Source organism: Syzygium oleosum, unplaced genomic scaffold, assembly GCF_021117445.2.
Source record: "Syzygium oleosum isolate NSW1041296 unplaced genomic scaffold, Sole_v2.1 Sole_v2.39, whole genome shotgun sequence".
NCBI classification, from domain to species: Eukaryota; Viridiplantae; Streptophyta; class Magnoliopsida; order Myrtales; family Myrtaceae; genus Syzygium; species Syzygium oleosum.
Window position 1 is genome coordinate 2,514,417 of NW_026607523.1, and position 17,081 is coordinate 2,531,497.

A 17,081-nucleotide genomic window follows, 5' to 3' on the forward strand; every position below is an offset into this window, starting at 1 on the left:
TCTGGCAGGTGTTCGTGAAAATGAAGAGCTAGGTTTCTATGGTGACCCCATCCCGTCGTGATGGCGGTTTGCGAGAGCGTAACGGGCCGGGTCGTTCTGGACCGGACCGGATCAACAGGAAAACCGACACTCCTTTTTTTTTTTTTGGGTTAATATCACCAAAAACCCCAAACTGATACACCTATGATAAATTTACTCTAAACTAATTTTTTGATCACGAAAAATCCCAAACTGATACACTCGTGACAAGTTTACCCCGAACTAATTTTTTGACCACGAAAAACCTTAAACTGGTACACTTGTGATAATTTTACCCCGAATTAATTTTTTGACCATCAAAAACCCTAAACTGGTACATTTGTGATAAATTTACCCTTCGTTAGTTTTCGTTAAATTTTCCAGTCAAATTATTGAGTTTGATAAAATGTGATAGTTGATGGGTGTACCGGGTTTGGGGTTTTACCCTCTCGTTTGTCACAAGTTTACAATTTATGATTTTTCAGATATTAATCCAATTTAACGGAGGGTAAATTTATTACAAATGTACAAGTTTGGAGTTTTTTGTGGTAAAAAAATTAGTTCGGGGTAAAATTATCATAGTTGTACTAGTTACGGGTTTTTCGTAGTAAAAAAATTAGTTCGGGGTAAAATTATCATAGGTGTATATCAATTTAGGATTTTTCGTAGTCCAAAAATTAGTTCGGGCTAAAATTATCACAGATGTACCAGTTTAAGGTATTAACCCTTTTTTTTTTTACCGGGTCGGTTCATCAGGGGCACATACTTTTGAAAGACCTTTTTTCTGTGACATCATAAATCCTTTTCGGTTCGACAGAAGGAAAAAAAAAACATCTTAGACTAGACTTTTGCACATGATAGCCGTCCAAAATCCGACGTTGCCGCATTAGCGGACCATATTTTGAGCGAACGGATGACGCGACAATGGACACATGGTGCCGTGTCCACCAAGAGCGTAGGCATGTCTGACTATCTAGGGGTCGTCATTTTCAGGAAACTTACATTGTTAGGATTGTTTCCTGGTTTTTGAATCTTGGAACCTACCCGTTTGTTCGGTCCGGTTCCGGGGTTTATCCAGGAAGGTCTTCCCTTATGGCTCTTTGAAGCTAAATCAGGAAGGTCTTGATGAGACTCAACTCCTTGAGACTCGAATCCAAATATTGAAAGGAGAAACCGAATGGGCTTTAGTAGCTAGCCCTAATAAATCACTAGGGTACCAATGAAGATTTGTAGCTGGAATTATTAGGGGTTAGGCACACCTCCGACAATTCAAGTTTTGTGAGCCTTAGTGGCTCAAGAAGGGCCCAGTGTAATGTTCCTAATGGAAACCAAAACATAAAGAACCAGTAGTACTCAGGTTGCAATGAAGGCTGAATTTTCAACATAGCTTTGTTGTGAACTCAATAGGGATTGCGAGGAGTTTGACTATGATATGGAAGACACGAGTATTAATTTTAGTGGAATCTTACTCGGATGAGTTCATTAACCTGGTCTACGAGGATGAAGATAGCAAGCAACTCATGCGCATTACCTTTGTACATGCCCCATATATATATTCCAGAAGAGGATTCTGTTATGAGAGGAGTTCAAGAAGATTGATACAGTCAACAACATTCTCTGGATTTGTCTTGGGGATTTTAATGAAATTCTAGACCATTGGGAGAAAGTGGGGAGAAGAATGGCAAACCACTATAGACCAGTGGCTTTTCAGGAATTCCTTGAAGAATGTTCACTGATGGATTTAGAATGCAAATGATGCAAGTTTACTTGGGCTAACAACCGAAAAGGGGAGGATTTTGTGAAGGAAAGATTAGATCGAGTTCTTAGTAATGTGGAATGGAGAGTTATGTTTCCTAATGCAGTTGCCTTTGCCTTACCTGCTATCGGTTTAGATCATAGTCCTATTTTACTATCACTCTCCGAAGAAGCTGTGAAGAGACGAAAGGATTTCAAATCCGAGGCATTTTGGATGGACGATGAAGAATATGAAGGCATTTTAAAATCAACATGGCATTCTTCCAATAGGGAAAACAAGAATTTGACGAAAAAGTTGAATGATGTTACAATGGCGTTGTCTTCATGGAGCAAGAAGAAATTTTCCAATGTCCAACGATAGATTGCTTCTCTGAAGATTGGCCAAGATCTTCAGCATGACAGAGAAAGGGTCCAACAATTGAAGAACTAGATAAAAAAAAATTTGGCGACAAGAAGAGATGTATTGGGAATGAGGTCTTGTATAAATGGCTGAAATAAGGGGACAAAAATGCTAAGTATTTTCATAATACGACGATCCAAAGAAGGGAGTCATGCTGGAAGTATAAGAGGGAGACGAGACCCTAGTAGACTCAAAAAGACAACCGGAGACTTTTTCGAAGACTTGTATAGCTCGGTGCGCACCCGGGACTTTCAATCCATTCTTGACCAATGCCCTTGTCTGACCATGGAGTAGGTGAATGAATCCTTAGTTGCCAAAATTACATTACAGGAAGTTAAAGAAGCTTTGTTGCAACTGGGAGCCTTGAAAACACCTGAGCGAGATGGAATTAATGGGCAGTTTTACCAACATCATTGGGAAGATATTCAGGAGGATATGCTTAAATTGGTGGAAGACTTCCAAGAAACAAATGTTTGCGTGGAGCTTGGCCAAAGTGAACATCAAACTGGAGGGGTGGAAAGAAAAGCTGATGTCGAAAGCAGGGAAGGAAATTCTTCTAAAAGCAGTAGTTCAGGCTTTATCGTAATATGCTATGTCAATTTTCAAAATACAAATATCAATTTGTCGAGCCATAGAACAGAAACTTGCCTCATTCTGATGGAAAAACAGTGAAGCGAAATCTGGGATTCATTGGAAGAGATGTGAGCTGCTCAAAAGGAGAAAGGGCAATGGCGGAATGGGTTTCAAGGGCCTAATTGCTTTTAACGGGGTTATGTTGTGCAAACAGGCCTGGAGGGTGATACAATCACCATTCACACTTTGGAGCCAACTTTTCAAGGGACTCTACTTCCCCAACACAAATTTCTGGCTAGCAGGAAAGGGACACACGGAGCACCATAGGGATGTCAGAGTTTATTGATGGGTAGAGAGGCCATATCAAACTCAGATCAATCGACTGTGGGCAATGGGGAGTACATTAGAATCCGAGGGAATAAGTTTGGGGGTGATTGGAGGACCTGTAAATCGAAATGACCCTCAAATGGGTTGTTGATTTAATAGACGATACCGCTTCTGCTTGGGATGAACAGCAGCTTCAGAACTTATTTGAGGAGGAAGTAGTTGACGAAATTTTGGCTACCCCTAACATCGACGAATGGGAAAGATAAACTTGTCTTGACAGGAACAAACAAGGAAGAACAAAACAAGGAAATTGCGAGGAATCGATTGATGGAGGCATTGCAAATTGAATTGAGGGCACTGAGGAATGTATAAATGGCTGAAATAAGGGGACAAAAATGCTAAGTACTTTCATAATACGACGATCCAAAGAAGGGAGTCATGCTGGAAGTATAAGAGGGAGACGAGACCCTAGTAGACTCAAAAAGACAACCGGAGACTTTTTCGAAGAATTGTATAGCTCGGTGCGCACCCGGGACTTTCAATCCATTCTTGACCAATGCCCTTGTCTGACCATGGAGTAGGTGAATGAATCCTTAATTGGCAAAATTACATTACAGGAAGTTAAAGAAGCTTTGTTCCAACTGGGAGCCTTGAAAACACCTGAGCGAGATGGAATTAATGGGCAGTTTTACCAACATCATTGGGAAGATATTCAGGAGGATATGCTTAAATTGGTGGAAGACTTCCAAGAAACAAATGTTTGCGTGGAGCTTGGCCAAAGTGAACATCAAACTGGAGGGGTGGAAAGAAAAGCTTATGTCGAAAGCAGGGAAGGAAATTCTTCTAAAAGCAGTAGTTCAGGCTTTATCGTAATATGCTATGTCAATTTTCAAAATACAAATATCAATTTGTCGAGCCATAGAACAGAAACTTGCCTCATTCTGATGGAAAAACAGTGAAGCGAAATCTGGGATTCGTTGGAAGAGATGTGAGCTGCTCAAAAGGAGAAAGGGCAATGGCGGAATGGGTTTCAAGGGCCTAATTGCTTTTAACGGGGTTATGTTGTGCAAACAGGCCTGGAGGGTGATACAATCACCATTCACACTTTGGAGCCAACTTTTCAAGGGACTCTACTTCCCCAACACAAATTTCTGGCTAGCAGGAAAGGGACACACGGAGCACCATAGGGATGTCAGAGTTTATTGATGGGTAGAGAGGCCATATCAAACTCAGATCAATCGACTGTGGGCAATGGGGAGTACATTAGAATCCGAGGGAATAAGTTTGGGGGTGATTGGAGGACCTGTAAATCGAAATGACCCTCAAATGGGTTGTTGATTTAATAGACGATACCGCTTCTGCTTGGGATGAACAGCAGCTTCAGAACTTATTTGAGGAGGAAGTAGTTGACGAAATTTTGGCTACCCCTAACATCGACGAATGGGAAAGATAAACTTGTCTTGACAGGAACAAACAAGGAAGAACAAAACAAGGAAATTGCGAGGAATCGATTGATGGAGGCATTGCAAATTGAATTGAGGGCACTGTGGAATGTATACCTTTTGGAGGGACACGAGCAGAGTAGTGAGGTGATTTATGGAGGTTTTTGTCTAGTGCAATAATAGAATGAGAGTTAATTGCACAATAGTCTTCGAAGTACTTGAAATTGTCGTGTATTGTCCTTGGGTTCAAAAATTAAATCGCACGACATAATTCGAGGATTAAATTGGATAAACAAAAGTCCCTGGCGTTCAGACATTCCCGAGACCTTTTCTCAGCCCTCCATGGCCATTCATGTTAGGGGTGAGAGACGGTCGGGTCGGGTTCAATTTAAGAGCTGGCCTAGTTGGTTTGTTTCAAGGCCGGCTCTAGGGAGTATTGGGTAGGTTCATGGCTCTGGGGGAAAATCAGAATTGATTCCTAGGCCGAGGGTCGAATCCACCCATTCTACCCAGGAACCGAGCTGACATTGGTTCTTTTTCGACCGGTCAAGACTATTTTCTAAATTCTTTTTAGCTTTATTAACAATAATAAACTCAAAGAGTTAAAAAAACCCAAAGCAATCCAATCAGTCATCTAGCAAATTTTCCACATGACAGCGGGGTGTTTGTCTGCGCCCTCTGAAAAATGCCCCACCCCGTCTCGTTTATATTTGTCAAGAAAACATATGTTACAAGCAATATATTAAATACAGATTATTATAGCGTATAACGTATATATCAAATATACGTGTATACATGTACAAAGAAATTTTTACAAATAAGTAGAGTCGCGCTTATGAGATTATGATACTTCTAATAATTAGTTATAAAAATATGAATAAGTTTAGATTAGCACAATTCATAATGGTCATGAAAATCCCAATTAGTTATATATGTTGAATACATAGCAATTTATGCAACTTAACATAGCTCAAGAATCAGAAGTACCTCAATAGATAATCAAATTGAATCCGAGAGACCATGTCTTTCCACACGCCAAATGTTACATACAACAACCAACAAAAGAGAACTAAATTCCACAGCAAATTGCACTGGCTCTTCCCTAGCACGCTAGTGCAATCACGGTCGCTACCACGGATGAGAGTACGAGCATCACATTGCTCACGCCGAAAACACTGGCGGCTCCGTTGGCTTTAGGTGATGGTGTAGTGGTTGTTCCTGTGGGGGTGGAGGGCGGAGACCCGGGTGAGCTCGTGGAGGGCGGTGATGGCGGGGAGCCGGGGGTGGTGCTCGACGAGGCGATGGTGACTGCCAGCTTCATGCCGCCGCTGCAGTGGCCAGCCGTGGGGCAGATGAAGTACATCGCGCCGGCCGAGCTGAGGGTGATGGAGTTGGACCCACCGGAGTAGGATTGGAGGGCGTTGCCGGAGTTGCAGTTGTCGTAGTCGTCTTTGCTCACTTGGTCAACCGAGTGGAGCGAGGTATACGAAAACACTAGATTGATGTATCGAAAAAATAGAAAAAAAAAAGGTTAATGAGAAAAAAAAAGGTTAATGAGCTTATTAGATTAGGATAAAAAGGGGACATTATTGCTGATCATAATCGTGCTAGCATGGAAACTAGATCACAAAGAACTGTCACGGGGTCAACGATTCGTTGTACCTAAGTCTAGGTAGACATCTAGACCTCTCATAAAATATAATATGGAGTCGATTCAGACAGTTCACGCACACAGTCCATCCACATTCAATGATTGCCTGAATTTGAGCAATTTAGCTGCAAGTGATTGGCTTGATTGAACGTGGGTTGTATAAAAGAACATTATACAGTCCATGTGTATATAATTTAATCCTAGATGATAAATGAATGAATCTAAATATCGTTTATGACATGATGTGATATAATAAATTAGTAAAGCCATATATGTCATTGGAAAATATAGATCTACTTTCGCAGTAATGTCAAGCTTTTGACAATTTTGTACTTCCAATAATCTAATCTCATACATAAAATTTCAGGCACACAAACTTAATCACATATATATGTCCTTTTCAGGTTCAATCTGAGCGCATGATTTTGATTCAAACACCCCTTAGTTAGACTTGTAACCATTTCCCCGTTAGGAATGGCAGAAAGCATATTGCAAATTAAAGTTTTATATTGTTCGACGCATCGATAACGTTCCTCGAATAAAGTGTCTTCTCAATGCACATTTAGAAAAGTTATCAACATTTCATTTCTTGAAGTAACACGATATCGGGCGATATAAACGATTTTTAAGGGGGCAATTCAAAGGCTTACAAGCATAAGCAAATATTGAAAGACATCTATGTCTATAGAGTGATTGGTCAGCTTAGCATACCAAGAGTGTCCCCGACATTGAAAGTCTGGCCAGCAGCCCAAGTCGAGTAGTCATAACCCTGGGTCCACCCAGTGGAATCCCCCACGGTGTGGGTCGCTCCATGCACCTTCGCCGGAATCGCCAGCAGCAGAACGAGCAGTGCCGGCATGAGAGAAGCCATTGCCACGTCGTCTCTAAAACTCAAGAGAGATGAGAGATGAGCAATGAGAGAGAGAGAGAGAGAGAGAGAGAGAGAGAGAGAGAGAGAGAGAGAGAGAGAGAGAGGGAGGAGCGAGAGAGAGAGAGAGGCAAAAGGTCTCGTAGGCATGTTGTGCATTTTATAAGGCACCAGGACCTGGTACTGTTCAAACACATGAACTCTGTCCCATTTTCTTATCCTTTTTTTCCTTAATTTGATCATCAGAAGAAGAAGTTACCCCATTTAATCTTTTAGAAAAAATATGTTAATTCTAACAGCAGAAGTGGGCAACCAGTTTTTAGGTAGAAGCTCCAATTTTCTTCTGTCTTGTCTACCTAACCCTGAGAGACACACACACACTCTCTCTCTCTCTCTCTCTCTCTCAAAAGTGTTCGACTTTAGAGATGGAATGGTTCAAGTTCGTCGGGTAATGGCTCCACCAAATACGAGTCAACCAGCTCGGCAAGAACAACAGGAGACACAATGGGTTTTGTTTATGGAAGTATAAGCGTCCCCACGTCGATCGCCAGCTAAAAAGGAAGACTCTGCACATGTGTTCATCATCATCATTCACCTACTTCTTCATCTCTCCATGTCTTCTTCTGCAGTCGAGAAAGAGAAATGCTAGATGTACCGAGATCATTCAGAGAAAGCCGTCCGTATTTACTGAAGTGACCCGAAAGTATGTACATTACCGTTTCGGTATTTGATCAGGAGTGAATCCATCCAGTGAATGAATTTGATCCGTCGGTATTGTCGTGTGAAATTTCTCATTCGTCCATGTAATTTTGAGTCAGGATGAAGTGTATGGTTGATCTCGATCAGAAAATTAACCGCATTCGGTGTTAATATTACTTGTATGTCCAATGTCAAAAACAAAAATTTCATTGAAACTCAATTCTAATGGAACATTCCCGAATTAACTCACTAAGGTATCGTCTCTTTGGCCCGTCTCATGGTTTTTCTTTTGGTGTATAGGTGAGCACTTTCCCAGGAGGTCATTCATCCTAGGAGCACGTTTAACTTTGAAGTTCCAAAACTAAGCATTTAAGCATTGTTGTATCGTCAAAAGGGGTCTTCATGAGTTAATTTTAGTTTTCACACACACACACACATTCAAGAATCGCTCTCCTATTGTTTGGTTCATTTCTGCCTCCTTCGCCATCCTAAAAGCTTATTAAGAACTGCTCCTTGTCTGAGCTCTCTAGACCTGGCAATCGCTCATTGGGTTGTTACTGGCCTACCAAAGCACGCTTAACTTTAAAGTTCCAAAGCTAAGCATTACCTTTACGTCAAAATGAGTTTCAATGAGTTAATTCCAGTTTTCATATATATATCCAGGATCACTTTTCCTATAATCTGTGCATAATTCGGTTCGTTCCTGCCCTTTTCACCATTCTAGAAACTTGTCAGGAACTGTTTCTTTTTCGGGCCTTCTGCCCCTGGTGACCATTCCTTGCTCTCGTCAAACCGAATCGTTACATCTAACCAGTATCGATAGCTTTTGTGCATTTGAAAGCACGCATAACATGACTCCCGAACATTCTTAGCAATCATTAGGTACTTCCCCCATTGAAGGTATAATTCGAATCCTTTACGCAAGGTCGATGTCGCCGGGCTAAGCAAAACCTACTCACGCCTTTCTTTGACAAACCCTCCGTCCTTGCGCGTCAAGAATGTAAAACCAAAACTAGAAACCCCTCGACAGAAAGCCGACGTTATCTTTGACCACCTACTACACACAAGAAAAATAATTAACGAATCATGCAGGGATTAGGTTCAGCATGATCACACATTTTCTCTTCTCCAACTTTATTCACTATTAAAAATAACAATAGAAAAATGATTAGTTATTATATGAAAGTGATTGTCTCTCGTTGACCATAAAACGGGGTTGGTTGAATCTTTCGGAGCACGATTTCTTATTTGCATTCTTTACCGTTTGAATTTCTTTTTTCTAGTGAAGATCAAATGAAGTTGGGCAAAAAAATCTTTGAATTGATCAGGCATGCCATGCATTTTTCAACACTCTCAACTAACCTCAGTGGAAATGATGCGATGACCTAGGAATTCGAGTGAGCACCTAATAGAACAATACTATTGCCTGCAGGCTCGTCACCACCTAATAAGTTTTGGATTTTAAGCAAAGCAAAACAAGCTCAAGAATTGCATTCCAACTTGTCTCCTATCATCATCATCTTACTTGCAAATTGATAAATGGTTTGGTCATATCCCCCACATGATTCCAAACTTTCGAATTTATATTCTTCATCTCCACCTAATCGGCCGGACGAGGTTTATCAAGTGACGGGGGTTGAAGAAAAAGTCATTGAATGTGCCGAGAAGGGCCTTCGGCTCGCATTAGAAAGTAAACGCTTTCTCCTTCGACAGCAACATGACAACAGCATGGACGAAATCAGATAACTGTGTACTATGTGGGAGCAAAAATTTGCTGGTCGGGCGTGTGGATTACAATATAATTCGGCGCGTGTCCGGAGCATTTTCAACGTCCGACTAATCCCCATAAGGTACGCAATCTCCCCGTTCTGCACGTATGGGGCGGTTACCGTAGACGCGCGGATATGTTATTCTGGAGGCGGTCCTAAAAGAATGCGCAAATATGTGAAGATTCGAATGTTGTGATATGGGTTAGACACTTTTAGTTGAAACGATCTACATGGATGGATCTCGAGTTACAAATTAGGGTTAACATCGAAAGCTATAGTATCGGTTGGCCATATATAGGAGAAAGCATTAAGTGAACCCAAGACACATTAGATGGGCTATTTAGATAATATTGATATGGATTGCTAGGTCAAAACTTGAGGATGATTTTGATAAAACATTAGGATGAGGACATATGGTAACTGTCGGAATATCATGCTATGTATACGTGGGGGAGGCTTATGAAAGAAAAGTTCAAAAGGGCCGAGATCCTCTGCCTCTGTCGATCATCTGATATCTCATCATCCAAATAATTAACTCGTGTATCCATCTATCTCGTTCATCTAAACAACTAATGGGAAAATTGTACTTGTTGCACTTTTGCTGATTCAATCTTAAATCTTTTAACTTTATCAATTGAGTTCTAAACCTTTTCATGTTTTGCCAAATGAGTCCATCCGGCCAAATTTAGTTGGAAATTGCTGACTTGGACAATGGCCGTTTTACGTGGCACGACCGACGCTGACGTGGGTTATTTTAAATATTTTTTCAAATTATTTATTCATTTTTTCTTTTCATTTTTCATTTTTCATTTTTTTCATTTTACATCTCGGCCTGGTGAGGTTGCCGAAGGGCGCGACACCCTCGCTTAGATCCAGTGAAAGCGTCGCTGCCCTCGCCTATGGCCAATGAGGGTGTCGCTGCCCTCACCTGCCAGAGGAGTAAATAAATAAATAAATAAAAAATAAAAAATATTAGAATATTATATAAAAAATTGTTCACATTAGCGCAAGCCATGTCACACAGGACTACCGACGTTCACGTCAACGATTTTCAGCCAAAATTGATCGGATGATCTCAACTGGTAAAACGCGAAAATGTTTAGACTCAATTAGCAAAATTAAAATGTTCATGACTGAATTGGCAAAAACACAATGAATTTATGACTTTTTGGATAGTTTTCACCACGACTAATCTGTGAGAATAAGGATAGTTGTGAAGTTCATGGACGGTTTATAAGCAATTGAGATGTGTTGAGACACCAACGGAGACACCGAGCATGATCGAGGACCCTTGTCGGCCAAACAGTGGTTCGAAATCATCATCATTGGGAGAGCAAGTAAAATGGGCCAAGTAAAAGAGCTTGAGTTTGGGCTAAGTCTTGCATAATTGTTGCTCTTTTGGGAAGAAAGAAGTCCAGCAAGAGGGCCTTGTATGCTTTAATGGACTGGGGGCCCAAGGCCTTCACAAAATTAAAGAAAAAGGGCATGATTAGGTCCCAATATCAATTTCACCATCACTAACCCATGACACTTGTTCGTGATCCTATTAAATTTCAACATATCATTGCCGAGAAAAGGACACTAATAATATCATAACTTTCATACGGCGTTCACTTTGATATCATGATCTTTCAAGCGATTACTTAAATATCATAACTTTAGAAAATCGATCACTTAATAAGTTACTCCAGCAACATATTCAAGATGAGAATCCTATGCTGTATTGATTTAATAATAGACATATCCTGCCCGACTTTATTCAAAGATAGTTAAGTCTAACGTGGCAAAGTGAAGAAAAAAGTCGCACTCTTCCAGCCAAATTGGTCTCTTGGTGCTGTTCTCGTCTCCCAGACCTTCTTCTACTTCGCTCAATCCATTTTGAAGACTTTTTTCTCCTGAGCTATGAATTCTACTAGAGCGGTTGTACTCTTTCTAATTCCTCAGCGGCCTTATCCACTTCTTCCTTTAACCTCCGCAATCCTTCTTGGCTTCGCCTACTTTTAGCGGTAGCTCCTGAACCACGAGATAAAGCCTCGATTGAACTCTATTTGTTCTAACTTCAACTGGCTCCGCGATTGAGACTTTCGACCTAGTTTTGTGGAGCTCGGGCTTTGAACAACACTAGCTTAACCTGTGCTTTGGTTTTGTTTACTTCATCTCTCTCAATTCGTCCATCGGTGAGAGATTCAAAATGGCAACTCATATGTCCTAAGGCCCTTCACGATTTTCCACTGATTCAATTCCGTCTTAATCACTTTGATGTTTTCGTCTTGGGGAAGAACCCGACTTCGTTGAGACGATCACGAGCTGCTTCTCTAGCTCCTACTCTCCATTGCAAATTTCAGCAGCAAGTTCCCATTACCTGCAAAATTCGTATTTGCAACTGAATAGGGTGCTCAGGTTCCGATTGCAATCCAACCTCATCATTCTCAACGCTTTCTAATGACATCGTTTCTCCGGTGAGCCACATCGGATGACTTTATCAAATTAAATCAATGCAGGAGTTTTAGGCAAGGAAGATCCCCGATTTACGACTTAGTTGATGGGTCACTCGAACAGCTGTACTTCAAAATGATTTCCGTACGGAAAGTATAGCATAGTCAGTGTCCTTTTTACCTTTCCAAAACAACTGCAACATTCCATGAATCCAACTCGTGGCATCTCAATAATTTACTTCCAACTCACGAGTTACTGACAAAGTACAAAAAAGCTGCGAGACGTTTTCAGGGAAAAGTGAGCAAGGATCTAAAGGGGGGCCGAAAACGAGTCCTGGAAAATGCCAGAAAAACCTTACTCGAAACATAGCCTCGAAAATGCATCTGAACCTCATCATTTCTCACCATGAAGTGGCAAAAGGGCATTGTTCGCGTGCACTGGTTCTGTTCATTTCGCCACTACCAGTCGCCCTCACTTCCCCAAAAAGGAGTTCTCTGTGGTGGGTCAAAGTCCAATCCCGATCTTGACCCAAGAAGAAAACAAAAGAGGGAGAAGTTCAAGAGATCCGCGTGGCTTCCTTTCCGTCGCCATTCGCACAGCATCAATCTCTACCCACCGAAACCTACTTTTCGAATGATCCTAGAGTTTGGCCAAGACACAGTGAATCTGAACTTCAGGACCAGCTTCAATATAAACCATGTTTGACTTCAGTTTAATGCGTTTCTCCCCTAACGAGTGCTCTTTCACAGCTTACTTACAAGATCGCAGCAATCATGCTATCGTCGTACGGACCCTGTCGTTGGGTCCAGTACCGGATCTCAGATCCGTAGACAACCCGATGGAAGTACCTCGGCCAAGCCACTGTGAGTTGCCCAACCGCGTCACGGTGGCCACCCGACAGCGGGCCAAGGTCACTGGACCAGGGATGGATCTAGACCTGGAGGGGTGAAGTATACTGCCGGTGATCCGAAATATGTGGATTGTCGGAGTGAATTTGTGAACTTTAGTAATCGATCCATTTTTCAATTTTTTTTAATTATGATAACAATTTTACACATTCGTTATCATTTACAATGTTCTTTTGTAAAAAAATGAAAGTCCCTCGCCAATGATGTATGTTACAAAGTGCAGTCGATAGATGACAATAAAAGGCATATTGGAAGAATAATAATTGAACTATAGAGCCTGCAACAACAGGCGCAATGTACCATGGAATCAATTAAACTTTATATTTCGTCGAGAATTATAATCAATTTATTCACATCGTTTATATTTAAATTATGTGATTTGATAATTGATAAATTGATTCAATCAAAATATGTGCAATAGACACTAGAATCAAGAGAAATATCTAAATCCAAAGCCTCCGTTCCCTAAGCGCGACCAGCAAAGGTGGTCAGGCGACCGGATTTAATAAATTAGAGAGCCTTAACTAATTTGAAAGATCATATGATGTAGTTTTTTTTTTTGTTTGGTCGAATATGATATAGTTGAAATAACTAAATTTTGGATTGTTCGAGCAAATAAGGGAAATTCTATGGAATTTATAACCGTCTCAATGTTATTTTTTCTTCTATTTTTTATTATTTGAATATTCAGATACTAATGCTCCATTCTGACATGGATAAATTGAAGCTACAATTAAGGCGTACATGATAACCATTCTATTTTTCTATTTTTCTGTTCCCAGGAACAGGTTTGGAACATAAATCCATTTGGTAATGCAATTTCATTTTTCTATTTCTGGAACAAATTTCTACTCCCGAAATAGGTTTGAAACAGAAATTAGAAGTAAAATTTTTTACTTTTCTATTTTTGGAACAGAAATAAGAAATAAAAACTCTTCTCTTCACTTACCTTTCTCACTACTAGCCGGCAGCCCACCCACCCGTTGCCGTCGGTCGCCTCCCACCGCCGCCGCGCCGTCGCCGCCGTTCGGCTGCCGTGTCGTCCATTGCCCCCTTTTTAGGTATCGGCAACTGTATGTGGAAACAACAATCAGTGGATATTGGTATTGTCAGTGCATAGCAAGCAAAGGATTGGGGATTTAGTAGTGTAATGTTAAGAGGTCGTGCAACATGGGTCGAAAAGATTGAAAAAAAAATCAGTCATTCACAACCACTGATGAAGGATTTCTTGAGCATCTTCTTAAACTATTTTATAACCTCCCCGTGACATGCTGATGTTATAAAAGGTGGTGGTCATGGGCTTGGCTCCTCCCTAAAAGTAAAGGTAAGCCCCTACAATTACAGCATTCATTGGTACCATCCAACTTAATCCAATACCATTTTGTTTACTTATTCAATTTCAATGAGTGAATTCTCAAGTTCAACCAACCTATTTTCAAAATATAAAGTGGATGAATAACTTAATATCGGCAATAGGTCTGAAAAAATATCTAAAAATATCCAATTTAGATATTTGTACCCTGTCATGGTAGAATGTCTCTCTTGGTTAGGCCATGGTATCCTTTCTTTCCTATCTATTTTTTGCTGCCCTGACCTTCGGGATTGATGTCCTAAATGCCATTTCCTTTCCAAAAAGATCCCCATAATCCATCGGCCTTGCTTAGGTTCCTCTCGATTTTCCCCGGATTGGAGGATCATTCTTCGTGGATGTCGTGGCCTGAGGGTCGAAGTAAGAGAAAATCACACCTCCAGTCATAAACACTATAAATAAACATCATAAGTTATTATATGTTGAGACATTTTATGTAAGAGTTAAGATAAAATGCTCATAATTAAGGTTAGTTACACCAGAGGATTGGTTCGCCGATAAACCATAAAAAGCCCCATATAGCAAGCCGCCACTCTGTCTAAAAAGAGACAATATTGACTTCTTTTGACGCATGGGAGACTGGTTCACAAGCACCGTTAGATTAGATGGTTCTCACGTGAGGTGCACTTCATTTAATAGTCAAGCTAACTTCTTTTTTCGACAAAAAAAAAAAGCTAACTTATTTAAGTTGATATGAAGTACGCTTTTGACAAAAAAGAAGAAGAAGAAGTAAAGCTAACTTATTAATGAATTTAACCGAAGATCTAATTTAAATAAGGATTTCACTTGTTTAAGTAATCAAATAATACATATACATTTTTAAGTCTTAATGCATTGATTTATCTTGTGATAAATGTAATATATATTTTGAAAATTGAACATATATCTTATCGAATACTAGCAACTCACAAGCTTTTTAAAGACATGACTTTCTTGATAATGCCCGATCCAGTTGTGTATGAGCAACGCCTTCATATCTGATAACAAAACAAAACAATAAAATGGATGATCTAGAGAAAAAGAGAGGCGAACAACAATGAAATGCTCAAATACAGATCTGTCATATCTTGCTTTGAAATCATCTGTTGTGCCAATCACAATATTGCGACGCATGTCTATCCAACTTTAAGGCTCACCACCCCTAATCCAATTTTCCCTCAAATCTAAACATCCACACTCTCAACACCCCCACCCCCACACCCAACATGGGAACTCATTTGGGTACATCAGATTCATGCAAGCCTAATACGTCACGACATTAGAGCATGTGACTCCCACTTAGTCGAATTCAACGGTTGCGACAAATCAAATTCATTATAATGTGGAGATGTCCGGCTCATTACAAGAGTCCACTTTAACCCAATATGATTGGAAAACATTAAAAATATGGAGGTGTCTGCCTCATTATAGGAGTCCCCTCGAACCCAACACTACAAAAAAATAAGGTTTTAGCCATGAATTTTGCCACGAAAAATTCGGCAAAATTCGTCGCTAAATGAATTTGCGACGAATTTTGCGACGAAAAAAATTTCGTCGCTAATTCGGCGTCGCAAAATTTAGCCACGAAAAATTTCAATTTTCGTCGCTAATTTGCCACGAAAAAAAATTCGTCGCAAATTTTTCGTGGCAAAATTCGTGGCAAAATTCGTCGCAAATTATTCGTGGCAAAATTCGTCGCTAATTTGCCACGAACTGTATTCGTCGCAAAATTCATCGCTAATTTGTCACGAACTATATTCGTGGCAAAATTCGTCGCTAATTTCCCCCGAAAAAACAAAAAAAAAATTCTATTTTTTTAAACAAATTTTTTTTTGCCACGAAATGTATTCGTCGCAAAATTCGTCGCTAATTTGCCTCGAAAAAGCAAAAAAAAATTATTTTTAAAAAAAAATTCTATTTTTTTAAAAAAAATTTGCCACGAACTGTATTCGTAGCAAAATTCGTCGCTAATTTGTCCTGAAAAAACAAAAAAAAATTTCGAAAAAAAAAAATTTTCAAAAAAAATTTTATTCTCTAGCTCAGAAATTAACAGGGATATAACCAACAAACAATTTAAACTGTCTATTTCTCTGAGACAGCTAAGAAATTAACGAGCCGGTGACGGAAAGATTACTATAGCAATGTGCAAGTTTGGTATCAACGCCTAATACGCAAATCTCCTGTAAAAACACTAAATGGGATTATCTATCGCCTATCACATATGTAATGGATTTATCTCGAGTCCTTTTTTTTTTTGCCGTGTATATCAATACTTGACCTGGGCTAAATTTCTCAGGTAACTTTAGACCTAAAAGAATCGTCATGTAACTAACTGCATCCTTGTGTGTACATGCTTATTCTGGCTGCACCTATGATTTAATTCTAGGACATCTTACAAAAGGTATTTCCTTTGCATGACTTTCAAGCATCCGAAATAACTCCACAAATTCTAACAATATGTTGAAAGACCAAGCAGTTCCAGAAATGAGTACCATTCGGTAACATAGATATAAACAGCAAGTACCATCTATGTTCAAGGAAATGGAGATGTAAATGTGACAAATTCGGAGGGTAATATAAAAAGTCAGTTCACATAACTATTAATTGTCAAATGCAAACAATAACAACCAATTGACTGAAGAGAACTTAATGAGATCAAAATTACAGTGTCACAAGACCTACCTAAATGACAAGCATAAGAACAAAAATAGTCACTAACATTTTCTACTTGTTGAATTCAGATCCTATATACATTCAAAAAGCAACAGTCGACAAGATCATATAGGAGCATGAAACTACCTTGACTCCCCCTTAATTCAGAGATCATAATAAGATACGCCCACTTCACCTACAAGTCAAAAGACATATTTATTGGGAAGAATGAACA

General features: G+C 39.8%; 1 protein-coding gene across 1 annotated transcript; it reads right to left on the reverse strand.

Moving 5' to 3' along the window:
- Positions 1-5,499: 5,499 nt before the first annotated feature.
- On the reverse strand, positions 5,500-7,199 carry LOC115691324 (uclacyanin-3-like). The gene is made up of 2 exons (XM_030617917.2): positions 6,878-7,199; positions 5,500-6,009 (listed from the first exon to the last, which is right to left on the reverse strand). The coding sequence occupies exons 1-2, from the start codon at positions 7,191-7,193 to the stop codon at positions 5,618-5,620; spliced, it is 708 nt and encodes a 235-aa protein (XP_030473777.2). The 5' UTR covers positions 7,194-7,199; the 3' UTR covers positions 5,500-5,617.
- Positions 7,200-17,081: the final 9,882 nt, after the last annotated feature.

Bases quoted from the DNA above. Each gene is read 5' to 3' on its own strand.
- LOC115691324 (XM_030617917.2), bottom strand. From the start codon at position 7,193: ATGCACAACATGCCTACGAGACCTTTTGCCTCTCTCTCTCTCTCGCTC. The intron at 6,010-6,877 runs GTATGCTAAGCT...ACATCAATCTAG, and splicing joins CAATGTCGGGGACACTCTTG to TGTTTTCGTATACCTCGCTC.